The 17,901-nt window shown below is 37.9% G+C and overlaps 1 protein-coding gene across 3 annotated transcripts in view; it reads left to right on the top strand.

Moving 5' to 3' along the window:
• The window catches only part of NR5A2 (nuclear receptor subfamily 5 group A member 2), a 92,533-nt gene extending 75,174 nt beyond the window's left edge, over positions 1-17,359 (top strand). For all 3 annotated transcript variants that reach the window (XM_009555790.2, XM_054073300.1, XM_054073299.1), the window contains one exon: positions 14,080-17,359. In XM_009555790.2, the coding sequence (XP_009554085.1) occupies positions 14,080-14,327 (248 nt within the window). In that variant the 3' untranslated portion in view covers positions 14,328-17,359. The remainder of the gene's footprint in view (positions 1-14,079) is intronic.
• Positions 17,360-17,901: the final 542 nt, after the last annotated feature.

The following is a 17,901-nucleotide window of genomic DNA, read 5'->3' as shown; positions in this document are numbered from 1 at the left end:
ATGCACATGGCCATCCTCCGAAGGATATTTTGAGAGTTCTTCCTCACAAGATTATTCAAGGATTAATATGGAAAATCCTACATTTAACATCCTCTCCAGTACTGGGAGGGTTTCATGTGTATTGTAAACACATTGCACAACACCTCTTCTTGCCAGGTGAAGGCAAGTCATCTGAAGAAAAAGAAATATGTCAAAATCAGAATGGGGAATGACACTACAACCGCATCTTTCCTCTCTCCCAACACCAAAATTTGTAGTCAAGATCAGTGAACTGCTCAGGACAAGACAGAAGATGTCTTTCAGTAGGGGAAAAACCATATCCAAAGCAGAGCAAATTAAGCAGTCTTTTCCTCAAGCCCAGTTTGGGGCAGTCTGAATGGGTGGTAGCTTGAGAAAGCCCTTTCCTTTTGCCTGGCTCCTTCTTTTTTGGTAAACATTTGGCTTCGGAGAACAGAGTCACCAGATAGGTTGAAAAGGACAGATATCAGACTCACATTCCCTAAAGAAGCGGTTGTAAATACTGCATGCTGAAAATACTCTTTTGGAGAGGAACATTGCTAAGAGGTTACTGTGGGAGCAGTGTCATCTAAACTGCACACCGTGCTCCAGATGGCAAGCTCTTAGCTGTGGTTCTGACTTTCTGTTTTGAGACAGGAAAATAAGACCCTCACAATTAATTAAAACCATAGATAAAACTACCAGAGATTAGACAGGGAGTAAAGATGAACAGACCGATTAACGACATCCCTGCTGAAAATTCAGTAGGCATACTGTACAATTCAGAGATTATTGTGCCCCTCAAAACCACAGCAGAGAGAAGCAGATACTTAAAAGAACTTGCAATTGCATACATGCCTTTGGCTCCCTTTCAGGATGCTGTGGAACTGGAAACAGCCATAGTGAATGTATTTTCTCTGCATTTGCCTTTCTTGACAAAACAGCTCCAATAGTTTGATCTCAAGAATAATCAGCTCTTTTGCGTTTCCTTTTCAAGTAACTGCAGACTTTTGCAAGTTAAAAATTAATGACAACTTCTTTTTTTTTTTGAAACCAAAACCTTCTGTACTCTTTTCAGAAAAAAAATATCTTTTCTACCACATTTGACTATTAGTCTAAATGGCATTCAAACCACTCTTTCTCCCTCCTTCTGCAGTAATATACAAAGCATGTTCCACAACACAACAACCTGGCTTGTGGAAACCGTTATTCTGAAGATGAAACATTGTGTTGTGTCCTTTACCACTATTAGGGGCAGTCAGTCTGTTAGAACATATTGGGCGATTATAGGCTAGTCTTTCCAGAGAAAGCCATGGGTTTCAAGTTAGCAGTAACTATCTATCAATTCTTGAGATTATGCCATGATTTACTGTCACAGCATCATGTATTCTCTGATTTTCTGCCTCCTGTGAAACATTGTGCTTTCCTTTTCTATTGATGTATCAACTATAATAGTTACAAGCAGCTACAGAAAAATCAATAGTGAACTTTCATTACTGTGCACATAAAGAGTACCACGCTGTGAGAGCACCTAGCTGTTAAATAGTCACCAGCAGTAAGGTGCGCTATAAATGTCTGTTATTTTGGGCTAAATGAAGAATGTCTGAATTTGAAACACCAAATACCTAGGATTTTTGACACCACTGGATTCTATGTCACGTTTTTTCCGTATGTGATATTTTTCCAAGTGTCAGGCTTGATTTGTCTTTCCTGTGCCAGGACGTGTGAATTTTTTTAAACCTGAAGCTGACACGGGAAATTAATAGAAAAATAAATAAGTATCACTGGGTTGTGCTTAACTGTAAACTCATTAGATTTGCTTGGACAGAAGTCATAAGAACTGTGTTAGTCTTCGTTAAACTGGTCTGTATCTTACTAGTCAAAATAAGCTGATTTTGACTGAAACAATCAGACCAAAAATCTCTGTATTAAACACACAGATAGAGTAGAGGTGAAAGAGGTTCTACAGTGTTACTGCAGAGTCAAAAGTGGTCTGAGGACTATGCACTAGGAAAAGCATTGAGTTGTTTTTCAAGGCACAGTTTGGAAAACATAGTGCAATTTTTGTTTTAAATATATTTATTTGCCTCTGGGAACTCATTAACTTCCAATTAGGAAATGTAAATGAAGAATGGCAAGAACAGGAAATGTGTGAGTGTATTGCCTTGAACGTGTCCAGAGCATTTGGCATTTCAGGCCATTTCTCCAGCAATCAAGTAGAAATCCCTGTAGGCTGAACAGGCAATTCTGCAGCAGGAGCTAGCAGTTACTTTGGCATTTTGAGGATTTACAGCTGTAAGTGCACTGTTTGTGCACTAAATACCTTCGATTTGAAAGCCTGTGCATTTCCATGAGATTAAAGCATGAGGATGCACATGTGTACTTACATGAATTTTATCTTGCCAAACACATATCCCACTGTTTGCTGTGGCTGCAAGGTTACAGGAAAGCACTGTTTCTTGGCCTGGACACAACTCAGGAAAATTAAAGGAATCCCAATGCCAATTACAATATTTACAATATTATCTCATATAACTTACACCATTAAATTAATAACAGAACGGTAATTTCATTCCAAATGGTAATTCACGGTCCTGTCTGTAAAAAAAACCCTATAGGTAAGGAAACACCCATGGCTTTGAAGAGTGCAGTGAGATCAAGGTAGAACAGACCTTAATCCACTGAGTGTTGATTTAGGTGAAGGTGGATCTAGAATTAAAAATCCTTCCAAATTCTAAGCAATAAAGGCAAAGTCCACAGTCTAATTCAATAAAGCATTGAAGGACTTGTCAGGGTGTTACTGGGCTCCTCAGAATGTCACTAATGGGGTAAGCTTGGCCGGGGCAGGAAAAGTACAAACCTGTTTGTAGGAGGCTCCCTCATGGTCTCAAGCCCCTCTGCAGACCCCTCTGCAGACCACCACCGCAGTCGCTGCATGCTGCCAGAGGCACACTCACCTCCTTCATCTGACACACGGCATCAGAGGACCAAAAAAATCTCTGCCCTTGTGCAGGGAACATGAGTTTTTTGGCTTGTTAGAGGCAACTCCAGCCAGAGACAAATGGGGATCTGGAGCTCCTTGATTTCCACTCCCTACGTTAAACCTGGGACTGTGTTGTCCACAGAAACATCTCATCCATATCTGACCAAACATTTGAGTCTGAGCTGAGCATTGACCACAAGGCTGGAGTTTAGCCAATTTATTGTGTTGCTCTCACTAAGCAATTGAAATACTAAAATGTGATGAGGCACTACCTTATCTGAGAACCTCCTGTCCTTTCTGATCAGGGATTCCTGTCAAGTAGTCAGAGGTGGCTGACGAATACAACATTATAAGAACCTCATATTTGAAATGCAAGAGTATTTCCTCTCTTCCACCCTTCTCTACTGTATCTGTTTAACTGATGAACAGCCACATTGCCAGGTGGACTTTCAGCTGGACTTTTCTTTAGCTCTTATATTTTTATGTTTAAAAGCATAAGCGCTGCAGCTAAAGAGCAGTCGCATGCACATCAAAGTCTTTGGGAAAAGAGTCTAAAGGCTGATATGCATGTGAGTACCTCTCCAGTGTTTCCTGCATGCCAGCACTGACTCTTGCAGAGTGCCAGTGTAGCTGCAGAAGTCCCTGTTTGGACTCCCATTTGCCAGACCACTTCCACAACTAAGCACAGACATATGTCACAGTGAAAAATGAAATTTGCTACCTTCACTCAGATCAATAGGCAGTGTCAGAAACAATATGCTTTGACATACTGCAGCAGAAAATTACTTACCTTAGTTGTGTTTACTGTCCATGCAAGCTAGACTGAGAGTAGAGGAGAATGAAATGGTTTTTTTTTTTCCACCTAGCATGAGGCAAGGCAGCCTGGGCTGGCCTGGGATCAGAGAGACAGTGCGAGAACCCTGTCTCGGTGCCACTGGCTCAGCTGTCACTCAGTGAGGAACACCAGTACTTGGTGTGTTGCATTTAAGCAAACGCATGGGCTGTGGCAGTCAGGCATGGTGATGATCTGATGGCTGATACACACACACATATATGATGAGACCAAACTCATCAGCGCTTTTCATCTGAGCTAGCAAATTTTTTATCAACAGTAGTTTGATATGGGGCTTAAACACATCTTAGGGACAATGCCTTCAATCAATGGTATTGTGGGCTGTTTGCGGTTATGTTTACATAGTAAATAACTGTAAATGCCCAAAGCAGAGTCTAGCTCTTCTAAATAATGACTGTAAAATTCAAATGTTTACCTATTAGGAGTTGCATATTACTTTCTACTGCAGCTCTACTGCATTGCTTTCAGCACTGAGCAATTAAACAAATGCATTTTCCTTTACACTATTTCAAAACAAGTATGTAGCAACATAGGTCTTTTACCAATTTCTACTTCCTACATCTTACACAACTTTCACTGACACAACTTAGTTCAATGAAAAAAAACTGTTAGTGCAAATATTACCATATAACATTAGTAACATCATGTCTTTAAAAGTGTCAGAGAAGAGGAAAAATAGGTTTTTGAAATCAATATGTCTGAAAAAGAAGATTGATTGACTGTCCTACACCAAGCCTTGTCTCAAAATACTGCAAAAGAGTTAAAACTCTGAAATATTTGTCAGTTATGTTAACAGAAGGTGATAGTAGTGTCTTGTACCTCTTAGATCAGCATACCAATAAAACATTTTTGCTTGCTACATTTCCTTCTTTTAAAGAGAACATATAATTTTTGCTCCTGTGGGACTGTTGGATCTAAACAAAAGGGTAAAGCCAAACAAAGTTCTCCAAGTATTTAAACAGTGGTATGAAGTTCTACTCTTCTCTGGAAAGCACTATAATGATATAATTGGCTGGCCTAATATTTTTAACCAAGTTCAAAAAAGTTTGAAATATAATAATTAAATGCAAATACAGTCCTGATCCCAAACACCAGAAGAATGCCTTTAAGCTAATATTTATAACAAGAGCTATTCGACTGAGCTGTCTTGTAAATTTTATCATACCTGAGGCAGTTTTCCTCAGTCGATTAGCTGGAAAGCTGAATATATCCTGAGGCAAAGCAGACATCTAGTACAGGCTAAATTCAACTACTGGAGCTTAAATTTGGCTTAATATATCCCCACTTGGATCTGCCTGTTTAATTCTCTTTCATATGATAACGTTGGTTTATTCATAGTCTGGACTTGCCACCTGAACAAACTGTACCTCATATCTTATTTTAATGGAATAAGAAAACTTTGCAAAAACCACAAAAGTTCCTGACTGAAAATCAAATGCAAATTTGGGATTAAAAACTGTTTTGTAAAGTGACTACAAGATTAGAACAGAGAGTTTTTTTCCCCTAAGGAGTACTGCTTTTTATGATCATGCATTTTTTATACTCTGCAGAGACAGATGGGCTTTATAAAAGGATACAGCCTGCTTCTCAAAAAGGTTTCAGTGGCAGCTGCACCTCAATAGAAATTTATATTCAATATTTTTCCAGAAAATATTTATATTTCTTCTTTTAGATCTATATCACCCCTTGGTGTAGTTCCAGAGGTGGCAGCAGAATTACCTCTGAGATTAATCTTGTCCATTATTCCTATTTTAAAGACTACTTGAGTAGTAGGAGAGGGATGGAAAGGGAAAGGATAGATAATGTGCAAGCTTAATAAATAAGTGTAATAAAACGAGTGTAATAAAATGATTCAGAAAAGTTGCAAATGTCTAAGGAAAACAGAGCAAATATATTCTAGATAAAAGCAAATCTTCCAAAAATTTTCATTCCTTTTTTTCTAAACACCCATCTTCTCAGCTAAATAGTAGATTATATCTTGCTTCTCTCTACATTATATAATACTGTTTATTATTGCAAGTTGCATATAACACCCTTTCTGCCTCAATTCATAACTTCAAGGATTTTGTATGATGTCCCTATCACCGTTCCCAGGAACTTCATAAATATTTACGACATCTTAAACTATTCACACCCTACAAATTGTACACATTGACAGCCAGTTCCTTTAAAACACCAACAATCCTGTATTGTTCATGTGCTATTGGGGATTAAAATGATGTTTCAGAAATTAACTGAGAAAACCATTTGGTTCAATAAATTTGCTGTTTATTCTATTTTTTTTAACTCATATCGGAAGCCTAGTTTCTGCTTTTATCAGAAATGATACCTTTTTCTGGTAACTCTTAAGTGTGATACAAATTAGTGCTATGGCTGTAGATTTGTCTGCATGTAAACCTATATATGTTAAAGCCTCCTGATAGCATGATAATTAACATACTAGTTTTCTTATGCCATGCTTATTCCAACTGAATATTCAGAAGACAAACTTTTCTAGACCAGACGTATAATATGAACCTGGGATTAGGTGAGGAGTTAGGAAAAATGAAATTTTACTCATATTCTTTCTCAGATTGTCTGCAAGACCTTCACTAGATCACTTCTGCCCCAGTTTATAAACATGCAAATATGATCAGAGCTCCACAGGATAGTCATTACACAATTTTTCTCAGGAAAAAGGAGACTTACAAGAGACATTTTTTCTAGAATTGATCTATCGTTTAGCTTAAGTGGTCACTAGGTCAAGTATACAACACAAACCTAGAAGGAGGAACCAGAAACCCATGTCAGCTCAGGCAGGTTCCCTCACCACCAGCTTATAAGGGAAGGCTATAAATTTGGCCTTAAATCACAGAGTGCTATTTTTTTTCGGTGCAGTAGCTGAGCTCCAACTCAAAGACTGGAGCACACCTTCATGAAGAACAGCCTGTAGCTAACAATAGCTAAGATCGCCCTCTGATGTGGTGGGAGAGTCCAGCTGTCTGGGAAATTTCCTTGAAGACACAACAGAGCAAGAGTGCTGTTCAAATTCCTTTTCCTCTGTCAGGTCTTCAAAGAAAGCAGCAGCTACTCTCTTATCAGTGAATGCTAAGCATGGATTAAGGTACCTACAGGCTGCCCTCAGTCCCAGATGGGTAAGAGACAACCAACATGTTGCATTGCTCAGCCAAAGCCGGAGCAAGTCTGGGACATCAGCAGAGACATAACTCCAGGCTTGGAGGAAGCTTTAGAAAATGAGAATACTGAAGTTAAGGCATGGCTAAGATGAAGTGCCCACAGTGGAACTACTGCTTGGGTAGTAGTTCTACTACTGCTTGGGTAGTAGTAGGCACAGACCAGTGCCTGTGGTCTGTCCTGGCATCTTCTGCAGTGGGCCATAGTTTCATCAACCAGCTGTCCCACCTGGCTGCGTACACCTCTGGCTGCGTGGCAGTACCTGGCCATGCTTCTCTCTCATGAGTCGCAGTGACAGACACTGCCTTTGTATTTAGGGGTGTAGCTAGCCGCGAACTTCAGGCCAGGATTTGTGAGCAGCTCTTCCTCCAAAAGGGGCCTGGTGGGATGATGTTTTATGGTGTTTCAATGACCACCACATTGCATATGACTTATTTGAAAGTAGTAAGGATGTTGATTCCTGGGATGCTAGGATGAGAAGCGGGTGGAGATTTTGTTTGTTTGTTTAACTTTAAAGTCGTTAAATCCATCCCAAGCTATTGAAAGTCAAGCTGTTTTATTTTCCCGCGTGGTGACTCAGCAATTACACCAGTCATAAAGGTTCAAGAGATAAAGTTAGGCTTTGCCCTTTGCCTTTACTGGGACTGCAAGAAAAGAAACAACTGAAATCTAGCAAAATCATTTCACAGTTGCACAAGGAGAGGAATTCAGCTTGTTTTCCCATAGTCCCCTTTCTATTGCAGTACTAACAGTAGCAAAAGCAATTATAAAGTCCTTTACTGACAAAAGTCAGTAAGCACCTTTCTTAATAGACATCAGGAGACTATATTCTCAGTAAGAATCTGTCATTTTACAATCTTTTTGGAATAGAAAGACATGCTTCAATATTTTATATAACACTAGAAACAAGTTTACCACTATAAAACACCAAAATATGTTTTAGTTGAATCTGAGTTGTTCTGAAACAAACCAACAGTCCATAGCGATTGAATACTGAGGGGATGAGGTTCAGACTAAGAATCACAGCTTGTTTTCTCAAAAACATCTTATTCACGCTTTAAAAATATATGTCATTTTGCCTGATACTTAGGCGTGAATGAAATACATTGCTGTAGAAGAATTTAATCAAGGTTTTTCAAAACAATGTGTCCACTATCTGCTGTTATGTTCAACTGAAAATGGAAATTATTTTATGGCCCTAATAAACAGTTACTTCTGTTGTTATAATGTAAAGGTTTTTCAAAGTTTGAGACTTCCTTACCATTGATTAACAAACACATATCTATCAAACGTTCTTTCCTATGCCTTCTAAGTAAATAATATTCAGCACAACTCTGCTGTAATAAAATTGAGGAGAATTTTGCAGTAAGGAGCTTATCCTTACCATAAATCTTCCTACATTATAGCATTTTGTCTGTCAAGGAGGCTTAGCTATAGAATGGCATACGTCTGCATGCATGACAGATGTGCTATATTGGAAGCACTGTTGTTACCATTAGTTTCAATGAAGGAGAATTGTGGGTAATTTTCAGAGATTGGCACTTTATCAACCATTACTATTCTTGCCCTCAAAAAAAATTTTATCACATCAAAAATCTACTTGTGTTTTAAGTCCTGTAACCTCCAGGATTCACAGGGCTAGCAGAAAGTGGAAAAAAAAAATAGGAAAAAGCTGTTTTAAATAGAGGAAGATTTGGTAACATCACCTCTGTTCTGGGTAATCCCCCCTCTTTGAACTCTCTAAGGGAAAAACCTTAATCAGAATTAACATATCCCATCTTCAAGGTCAAATGGGAATTGGCCTCACACAAAATCTCTGACGGGAACCCCGACTTCAGGCTGAGGAAACGCGTTGTATTTTTCCCTGATAAACAGCGTGTTGCAGAGTGCTTCTAAGCAAAGGCAATGCTGCTTATTAGGCAAAACAGGCTGACTGGAAAGAACAGACAAACCTCTTAGTGGGTGAGCCTGAATGCTATTCTGACCGAAATACCATCACTAGAGTTTGGAATACATCACATTTTACCTCCACGTTTGAAAGTCATTCCAAATTGCTGCTAAGCTTTGAGGACAGTTGAGTTTCGATAAAGTCCTTAAATGAAGAGGCTCATCAGGCTGTCAGGGTAAGGACCTTGGGCTGCTATTGAGTCCTGTTACCTGAAGTGTCTTTAAAACTGTTTCCAGCCTTGTGAAAGTGAGAAATTTCTCCCCACGGAGAAGCCTAAACACAACCTTAGTTCATCCTTGCAATACCAGTACGTGTAATGGTGTAAAATATAGAGAGGCAGCAGAGATCTCTGTGCACACACTTCTTCGTTGCTTCACATGGAAAGGGTGTCTGATAAGATGAGAGCAGTAAAATTTAACTGGCTTTCTTTGGGAAATATTTACGCTGCTCCTAAGGAGTTGTTTTTCGAATTTAAATCTCTCATTCTCTTTCATTTTTTATTTCAAAATTCCCAGACCAAAGGAAGCTCTCTACAGATTAGCACACCACCAAATTCTCAGTATTTCATGTTTGGAATATGAGAGGGAGAAAATCTCTCTGAAACCTAAATATTTTGCCCCTCTAAAGACCAGACCCATTTTTGGGGAAAATATGCAAAAGTGTTCTCCTCGGGCTGAATGTTATATGCAGTTTCAGCTTAATGCACAGCTTTATAGCAGATGTAGAAAATAATCAAAATGGGGGGATTTCTGGGAATACTGGCAGATCTTTACTGTGACTGCAGAGCAGATCCTGACACACTATAATACTGTTTTTGTCTTAATCGTCAAAAGTAAGCTATAGAGAACAAAAAATTCTTTGTTTGACAGAAAAGCAATTGCTATTTCTTGTAAAACATATAATATATTCCAGAAGACCTAAGGGTTTACTTTCCAATAAGGGTAGAAAAAGATGTGTGCCCCACTGTGAGCTCACAGTAAGGCTGTTTCATGTAAAAAGTTGGTAATTAGTCCCTGAGTGAATAAAGTGGAAGAGATAAGAGACTGATACTTACTGTAGCAATACAAAACACTTGTTCTAGCTGCTAGGATTTAAAGGGTGTGTGGGTGGGAGGGGGGAGACCTGTTCCTATTCATTTAATTTACAAGCATCTAAACCTCAGAAAATGATTTCTTGCATTAAGCTTAAACATGTGTACTTTAAATTGTTACTAACCGATGTAAAGATTGATAAGAGACATTCCAATTCTAAAAAGCAAACAGGAATGAAGAATTATATGAAGGCATAAAAGACTGTTGTGCTGTACACGTGAGTAGGAGATTTCACACTAGTTGTCCACCACTGCCTTCAGCAGACTTACATCAACTCTGCTTGATGTTTCACCAAGTTAACTCATTAGAATTCAAAGAGTCTTTATCAAAAAGGAGATACTTGGAAAACTAAATAGCATATCTTTAGTCAGAATTATATAATAAATATTGAGAACAAAAACAAACTCAAAATACAGGAAAACTATCTTCTTACAAACCAAAGTTATTACTTAGTAAATTCGTGTCACTGTTAGCTAAATACCAGATGTGAAAACTCTATTGCATTTCTTGCTCCACCTGCAGAATTTGGAGCTACTGGAAATAACTTAATATTCACATATTTTCTTCTGTTGTTCATAATCTTTATTAGAGCTAGAGTTTGTAGTTCTCTCAGAAATAGCTATGTAATTTTTATTGCAACTATGTGTTTGGCAAACCTCTTCTTTAACAATACATGAAACATAGGAAAGCTTGAGACATGACAACGGAGTTTTACATAGTGCTCTCAGCCTACATCCTTTGACTTCTCTCTGTTCAATTCATCTCATTTTGCTTTACTGAAGCATTTATTTTTAATGTACACGAGATAACACTTATCAAAATTCATATTCAAAAATCTCAGTTACTTCATGAAGACTGACTGCAGAGTACTTAACTGGACATCAAGTTGCCTCTACATCCCCTCTATTGTGATTGCAGTCCTGGGAAGATCTACACATAGATGAATTGTGTAATGATGTCCTAAACCGTAATAATTTGGACTATTGAGTATCTAATTCAATATAGAAACTGTCAGGAAAATTCTGCGTATTTTCAGTGCTTAACCAATAGCAGCTTGTTTACAAGCACTGAGCCTCACCACAAATATCAAGAATTTGTGTAGAGGAAACACATTAAAAGTATTTCCTCAGGCTGGATGTGGTATAGAAGCCCCAGGACTACTTTTTGTTTACTGTTAGTGTTAATTGGACTTGTTTTCACATCTGACTTCAGTGCTTATGTAGCCACATATGAGTATTTAAAGAACTGTCGACTGAGATGAGGGAAAAAAACAACACAAATCTTCTTCCCCTGTAGTTCTGCAACTTCCATGCAATGCAGCCAGGACATGTAGTTGACAAGCGTATAGAAACATCTATACAATGCACAGATACACCTACTGCCAGAAGCCACCCATCCTGTACATGGGGGTAATATAGATAAGATATTATGCCTCCTATTGTATTAGAGTATGATATCAATCCAGCTGAAGACAGAATGCATCTCTATATAAAATATACACTGAATTTGCCACTTTGGCAGGAAAATACAGAAAATTTGCTGCAACTCTCAGGTTTTGTTTCTTCTTGATCTTTGTGAAAAATGATTTTGTGATGTTGCCAATAAATATATATTCCAGGCGGTAACATTTAGATAGAGAGCAAAAATGAGAATGAACCAGGTTTTCCAAGAAGTCAGCACAATTTAATCTCACAGTATAATTCAAAACAGACAGACAGCAACAGAAAGACGCCCTTTGAAATTAAAGTGGGGTTGAATCAGCTAATAGTTTCTAAAACTTCCTCATATTTAGTTATTTTTAACAAGGAAAAAACCTCAAAGTACTGATTCTGAAGCCATTATACATTTAATATTGCTGTTTAACAGTTTAATCTCCAGTATGTTCCCCTTTTCCTCTGGGAATTTCTTATGTTCTTGCAATTCATTCATGATTGCATTTTGTATCTGAAAGCAACCTATTTAAAATAGCTGTGGTAGTTGATTCTATTCCTTTCTTAAATTTATAAAATATTCTTAGAACATCCAATTTTTTAAACCAGGTTGCTCCCACTACAAAACACCTTGGTGGTTTATATAGGTACATAAAATAATAAACATCTATATTTTGTGTAGAGAAAATGTTCAGTGTAATACATGAAAAAGTGATTATTCAAAGATCTCCAGAGTCACTGGCCAAGACACTTTGGATAAAGAGTTTGAATAGGTAAGATACTAGGCATAAAAGCTTTGAAACTTCCAGTTCTCCTCTGTGTGGATAATGCAAAGTTCAGATGGTTCTTGTTGGTCAGCTGTCATAATTTAAATATTGCTAGTGGGTTTTTATGCCAGCTAGCAAAATTCAGACAGACATCACGTCTCCAGTTCCCAAACAAGCAGCACAAACCTAGGAGCCACTTGCTTCATTTCCACAGTGAAACTGGGACAGGAAAGAGGCAAGCAGTAGTGATCACAGCAGGAAACACTCAGCCCAGCTCGTGTTAAAGTGAACCTCAAGTGCAGTCAGCAGCCAGCTCGCTGCAGCGAGGCTCTTATTCAGAGCCTGTAGCTCAGGCCCCGGAGGCTGTGCTTGCCACCCTGGGCTGTCATTGGGATCCTTGGCATCTTTTCTATCCTCTTGTCCTGAAAAAAAATATTTGCCTCCTCCAACAATTTCCCTTGTGTTCCAGCACACAGTTATATGCGGGAACCAATATTTGCTCCTTCTACAGTTCTAGGAAGATTGGGTCTCACTGCACCTTTACACAGCTTCCCAGGCTGTGGTGGATTGGGGAACCAACGTGGGTTCCTGTTTTGCAAAGGAAAACACTCATTTCCCCTCCAATCAAAGGCTGGCATTTACAATGAACCCAATTGTGCCAAATTCCCCATCTCCCGTGTTCCAAGAACATCCAGAGAAAATCAGATCTGTCTTTGTTCAAAGTGAATCAGCAGCATAGTTATACTCAGTATCACTGTGCGTCGGCATTAGAAGAAACTGTTACAGTACTCTACTGATGTATGAATGATTAAAAAACCCGACCAAAACAAGTTCTCCCAGGAAGAGCACTTTGATTACTTCACTCTTTCTCCATTATAGTAGAGCTCTAATTCACAAACTTTGGAATAGCTTCTGCGTTCTCCAGATATGTCAAAAGATTATGCCATCAGAGTAATTTTTATGCAGGGAAGCAAGTAATGAGGAGTTAATATACTGGCATTTACCTCTGACCGGCATTTCCAGAGCTTGAACTTGCTGCATAGGAACAGAAGATAGTCAAACAGAGGGATAGTGAACAAAGTGTACCTGCCTTACTGATGTAAATGCCCCTGTTGTCCAATACCAAAAAAAATTTCAGAAACCATGTTCAGGTTAAAGGGCACCATTCTTGGCCGGTATGCCACCCAAAGGACAATGATTTCATTTTATAGAGATCATTAGTCAGTGAAATATATATTTTAGAGAGTTTCTAGTAGGGAAGATTATTTTGGCAGTCACTGGAGTGTACCAGATGGTTCATTAACATAGGCTAGACAAGTCAAAGGCTTTCAGAATCATTTAGAAAATGTCAAACAGAAACAAGAACCCTGTCACTTTTTATTAGAATTAACTACATCATACCCTGGACACAGATTTCACCTTGGGTCAGAAAAATTAATACAGAATTATATGAATTGTGTAACATACTAGGTTAAAGATAGGGCTTCCTCTTGGGACTCATTTGCTAGCAATATATTATGGTCTTCTACTTTAGGAATCCTCAACCTTTCTTTTTGTAAGCTATGAAAAGAGCTGACCTTGCTCAGATTCCATTGGTGTCTAATTGATTTGAGGTATATGCAGAATTTCAACAAGACACTCCGCTAAAGCTCTTTTGTGATCATTTTCCCAGGAAAGCTGGCAAAAGGGTTCACTGAATATTCAGCAGCTTGTAAAGTACGCTTTTGTCAGGAGGAAAAACATACATCCATTTATTGAAACACTGCCTTCATAAACAGGAATTAAAATGCAACTGAATTGTTGTTCCTTTCTTTTTTTTTTTTTATCATCATTCAGATGTCAAAAATCTTGAGAACTTCCAGCTTGTGGAAGGTGTTCAGGAACAAGTGAACGCTGCTCTGCTGGACTACACAATGTGTAATTACCCACAGCAAACAGACAAATATGGGCAGCTTCTCCTGCGACTACCAGAAATCCGGGCCATCAGTATGCAGGCTGAAGAATACCTCTACTACAAACACCTGAATGGGGATGTGCCGTGTAATAACCTTCTCATTGAAATGCTGCATGCAAAAAGAGCATAAATTATACCCATTAGAGCTTCTGCTTTCAAGGAAAAAAATATATTCTGAACTGCTCCAAGCAACGCTAATTAAAACATGGTTTCAAGACTTTGCGAAATGGTATAATAATCAAATACTAATAGTAAATAAGTGATGTATCAGGGTATTTGTATTGCAAACTGTGAATCATATGCTACACGTCCCCAGAGGAATCTATACAAGACACTATACTGGAGTGAAGTCAACGCACCAAGTGGATACTATCACCAATGTCAACATGAAAAAAGACAGAATGATTCTTGTATATTTAACTCTGCTGATTAACAATATGAAGAAACTTAGAAGAAAAAAAAAAACTGAGCTGTATTATCAAGATAAGATAGTGGGGAATTTGAGTGCACTAAATTCCTTCACTGTATAGCAGGACTTCTTAAACAGTTATAATAGGTGCAAAACTGCATCTAGTGCATCTTCTTTCATCCTTTCAAGGACCCAACACTTACTACTTCTGTGATAAATGATGTGGCATCCGTTCAACAACCTGCAAGAGAGAGCTGGTAAGAGAGGCCACACGCAATGTAGTATCGCCACCAAATCCTGAGAGGCTGGGTTTGACCGTCGGTCTCTTGGGCCCGCAAATTGCTAATACGAAGAGTCTGTTATTCATTTAGCTTGGCATTCTTACTGTGTTCTGAAGTTTGTTTTGTCATGTGTTCATGTTGTTCTATCAGACAGTATCCCTCTTCTACTAGTGTTATCGGATAGCTATTAAATAGCTAAGATGTATATTCCAAAGTGAATTAGCCAGTTCGACTATATACTTAACTAGTACAGTGGCTAAAATGTGGCTCTGCTCTATATTCATGACCATTTTGAAATAAAGGAAATGGAGATATTTTAGCCATCACAAACAACAGCTTCTTTGACCAAAAAAAAAAAAAAAATTCTAGGATACCAAATACGGATGTTAAAAAACTAAACCTAAAATTTTAAAAGTGCATTTTGTGATGCAAGAATAGACAATTGTGTGACCTGGTGACACCGTGGAGCTTATTAAGAAATTATCTTTAAAATTGTCAGTAATTAAGAAACTAAGTTTCAACTTAAAAATCCAATATCTAATGAAGCTTTTTGTTTTTTAAAAGATGTGGTAATCCACATCGTTTACACAAAGAAAGAAGAGCGATACTGCTATGTCTCTGTAGGCCAAAGTCTGCTGCAGAACAAATATTAGAGAACAAACAATTCTCTCTCTTTCCAAATGAAGATATCAGTATTAACATGTAGTGCCACAATTCTGAGTCTTGCCTTATTTCATTACCCTTACAGGTAACTGTGCAGGTGTGGATCAACATACATTTAAAATAAAGTATTAACCTCTATCATTAACACAACCATAGTGTTTACATTCTTTAGGTCCTGTGGGGAAAAAACTGTGATAAAATTGCAGAGCAGTGATTTCCTTATTATTTCTTTTAAATTGGTAATTATTTTACCAGTACTTAATTACTGTATGTCGTGAGACACTAAAATCAATAGGGGTATTTCATTTTTACTTTAATTTTTGAGATTATCGGCTGCACAATCATTTGTAGAAACTGTATAAAATCCTAATACTTTAATTTTTTTTCATGAAGATTGCTGGCTTTTGAATAGTTTATTTATATTGTATATGATAGTTTCCACTGTAGACAATTATGATGCTAATTTATTGTTCTTTGGTTTCATCTTTATATAAGATATAGCCAGAATGAAGAAGCCAAATATATGTGTTTACTGTAGCATGTCTTCAAGTTAGTAGAACATAGTTCAGGGACACACGAGGGTCTTTACAAATTAAAATCATTCACTTGATTAAATGTCTGTAAATCTTCATAATCTAAATGTAGTTTATTTAAATCTATTGTAAATTATGTGAGTTATAGCTTTTTCTGTTTCATGTGAACTTGAAAAGGTGCATTTCTCTTACTTTTATTCCGACCATTCATACATTGTATACCAAAGACATCAGTTATTACATCTGCATTAGTGCAAAGCACACTATTTTAATCACCTCTATTAATCAGCTCTAATATTCTGTCCATGCATAGGGTACAAACAAAGCAAAGCCTAGTGTCTGCAACTCCTAGATGCCTGTCTTATATCACAGAACACGTACTGTCGTACGGACCAAAAGCAAACCAAGCACAGCTCCCTCAGTCGTCCCACACAGCGGGCATAAAAGCATTATTTAAGTAGCAATTTTCTCCCTCAAACTAAAGGAGCAGAAAGTAGGATGCAGGTGGCAATTGACAGTGGCTGTGAGACGCGTATACCCACGTGTACAAGATAAATATGGTCATTCTTTCTTTTTTGAAAGAAAAGCAAAGCATATTGCATGTGTTTGCATTCTGTATTTTCTCTTTTTCCCTGATGAAATATTACAATGAATCTCCCTGAACATTAAGCAAAAAGCCTGACAAACTGTTGCTAACTCTCTTCACGCCACCATTATCTGTGTACAGGACAAAAGAATTAAAGTAAGGACATAGAAAGAAAAGAACAATTTTTCACACAGTTTAATGCAAACAATTTTAGACAAACTAACATATATTTGCCCACATCTATGGTTCCAAGAATCACACCAGATTGTCCAAAGTACAGGAACAAAGTAAAACAAAACAATCACCAAAAAAACCTCCTCATGTTAATTGTTAACTACTTCATAACTAGACATTTACTTCTGACTGCCTTATTGATTACAGGACATATTAGTAAAAGCAGACTAAAATTCAAAGAGTTTGGCTTTGGCTGGTTTATTATAGTTGTTCTGTGTTTGTAAACAGACAATCTGTAAAGTCTGACTGTTTGTATTACGGATGTTCTGCAGCTGCCTTGGATTTAAATCCATGCAACTCTTAGAATGTGCAGTGAGTTACTTGTTGAAGTTGAATTTCTCTTACTGTATCAGTGAAATACATATTGTCATGTCAGCTCTTGCCAGGAGTTTCTCATCACCGATGGAATTTTTATTCAGTATTTCAATAAATATTGATATGCCCATGCTGATCACTTTATAATTGTCTTTTTAACAACATCATTCCACTGAACCAAAGCACCAGTTAAAAATCAGTTACTCGTGAGAGTAAAATGCAGAAGAAAAGAGTGGCAAAGGGAATTTGAGATACACAAACGTAGAGAGCAGCAGCTTCAAAAGCTCTGCCAGCGATGGTGAAATTGCCTAGGCTGGAGCAAAATAAGTAGAGCTAAACAGATCAGAAAAGCTGAATCTCTAATCAAAAAGGAATTTACCAGTTAATACTTTCAAAGTAATACCTTTCATCTCATTCTGCACACTTAAATTTGCTGTACATGTTACTCATAAAGAGTTAAGAAGCCAAAGCACCAGGGAGGGAAAATGACAGAACAAAAGAAAATCAGGTAACAGGATCCAGCGGAGCTCAGGCTAACCTCTCAGCAATGTAAATACGCACAGGGCCAGGGGCAAACCCACAGCTTCCAACACAACTGCCAGTGAAGGCTGCCAAGGAGGCAGATGTTACTGCTACTGGAGAAAAACATTTTCCTAACATTGCCCTCTGGCTCATCTGATCAC

This window comes from Cuculus canorus, chromosome 8 (genome assembly GCF_017976375.1).
Source record: "Cuculus canorus isolate bCucCan1 chromosome 8, bCucCan1.pri, whole genome shotgun sequence".
NCBI lineage: Eukaryota > Metazoa > Chordata > Aves > Cuculiformes > Cuculidae > Cuculus > Cuculus canorus.
Note: the sequence above shows the minus strand (reverse complement) of the source record. Positions and strands in the feature narration are given on the sequence as shown.